Genomic DNA, 1983 nt, shown 5'->3' with positions numbered 1-1983 from the left:
AGGTTCACAAAATGCCGCCACGTATGAGAGGAAGAGGAAGAGGACAAGGAGCATATGCAGCCCCAAACGACCATGAAGCCGGACCTTCGCACAGGCGAACACCTTCAGGCTCCCATAACACAGATGCTCAAAATCTGTGGAGGTCTTTTACTGAACCCGCAAGGCACTCGGTTTCACTGAGTACCTCACCTTCTATCCCACACTCCTTTGGGCCTCAATCAGAAAATGAGCCCCACAACTCTCATCAGTCCTATATTCCTCTCCAAGGACACCAATCACCCTTTGACCACCCATCACCTGTTTTCCAAGGCCTATACAACCCCGCTGGCTACCTTGATGTGCCTATGGGTTTTAACCCACTCGGACCAGAAGACCATTTTCCTGGTGACAATGCGATGGACGTCGATGAAGATACCGATCCCTCAATGCCACCATCTGGAACTCCGAACCACCCTATCGAGATTTCTGATGGGTCACCTTTCGTGGGATCACCATACAATGGTCCCGACAGCTTTGAGGAGAGATTCAGGCAGCATGACTGGGTATTTACCCCTAGTTACCATAACTCTCCCCTGCACCAGCCGCAACACAGCTCTCCCTTGTACCCCCAGCAACAACAGCCACAACAGCAGCAGAATCCTTCTGAGGATTCCCGACTTGTCGCGGTCACTCCACCGCCGCCACCACCTCCGGTTTTGCCTCCTCCGCCTCCGAGGCGAAGACGAACGAACGCACGAATTTCCGCACGAGGGGGAATACGCATCGGCACCCCTCCACATTCAGGTAGCAGCCAATACTCGCCACTTCACGAAGAACCAGAGATGGGAGAATCTTCACATCCCGTCTCAGAAGTAACTTCTGCACCAATCGCGCCACCACCACCACAGGACTTCGGGAACCCAATCCCTGCTTATACTAGCGCGGCAGCATATAATCCCTTCGAGCAGACATTTCCCCCAGGTTATAACTTTACAGAGGATCCCTACTGGGTAGCTGCAAACTACAACTCTCTCAATCCGGAAGGTACCTTTGGAGGTCCCTGGGCTACGGGACAATCGACCTATGGATACCCATCATATGGATATCAGCAGCCGCAGCCTCCTCAACCACCGCATTATCCGCTACCACCGCCGGCACCGATGATGTCGCCGCCACAAGTTCAAGAAATCCTTCAAGGGATAAATGATGTGCGACGAGAGATGCGGCATGAATTACGGGAAGATCGTCGGCACAATCGTGGGATGTTTAAGAAGATGGTGGATTTAATCAAGGGAAAAAGCAAAAAGGACTACTAAATCCTTTGTTTGCTAGTTATTTAATCATGTCCCTGCGAAGACATTTATTTCTGTACTCTGCCCCTGCGTGGGCATATTTTTCCTTTCTGTTCTACCCCTGCATGGGTTTGTTTGTTTCTGTTTGACCCCTGCGAGGGTTTGTTTGTTAGTTTAGCCCCTGCGTGGGTATGTTATTTAAAAGTCCCGTTTAGGGCAAACTCGTGTTAGTTAATTTTATTTGAAATGGTTAATTTAAGATTTTCATTTTTAAATTATATGCATGAATATAATATACGAATAAATGAAAAATAGCAATTATTATTTTAATTTACCATTTTAATAAAAAGAATCTTAAAAAGGTAAAACCTAGCTTGAATGTCATATTAAAGACCTGGCCAATATGGTAGAACCTGTTTAAAAAGATTCAAATCTCTGTTAACATCTGTAAACATGTTAACGTTCTTGGCTAGTGTGATCCGCAAAATCACACATGTCACCCTTTTAATAAATTATCCAAATTTATATTTTATATATATATTTGATTGTGACATAATGCCTACGGGTTATAACTAATGTCATATAAAACGAAAAGGCAGCCGTGATTTATAGACCCCCTGCCAAGAAAAAGGATTGATTTGTTTTAATTATTCAAATTTTAATCCTATAGAATCTAAATTCAAATTTAGAAATTTGTCCAAGTGACTAGGCC

The 1983-nt window shown here is 45.1% G+C and overlaps 1 protein-coding gene across 1 annotated transcript; it reads left to right on the top strand.

The window, feature by feature from the left end:
- Positions 1 to 344: 344 nt before the first annotated feature.
- On the top strand, positions 345 to 1186 carry LOC118485107 (abl interactor homolog). Its single transcript, XM_035981357.1, has 2 exons — positions 345 to 1023; positions 1089 to 1186. Exons 1-2 carry the CDS (start codon positions 345 to 347, stop codon positions 1184 to 1186), a joined length of 777 nt encoding a protein of 258 aa, XP_035837250.1.
- Positions 1187 to 1983: the final 797 nt, after the last annotated feature.

The sequence above is a fragment of the Helianthus annuus genome, chromosome 12, assembly GCF_002127325.2.
Source record: "Helianthus annuus cultivar XRQ/B chromosome 12, HanXRQr2.0-SUNRISE, whole genome shotgun sequence".
In the NCBI taxonomy this organism is placed as follows: domain Eukaryota; kingdom Viridiplantae; phylum Streptophyta; class Magnoliopsida; order Asterales; family Asteraceae; genus Helianthus; species Helianthus annuus.
Note: the sequence above shows the minus strand (reverse complement) of the source record. Positions and strands in the feature narration are given on the sequence as shown.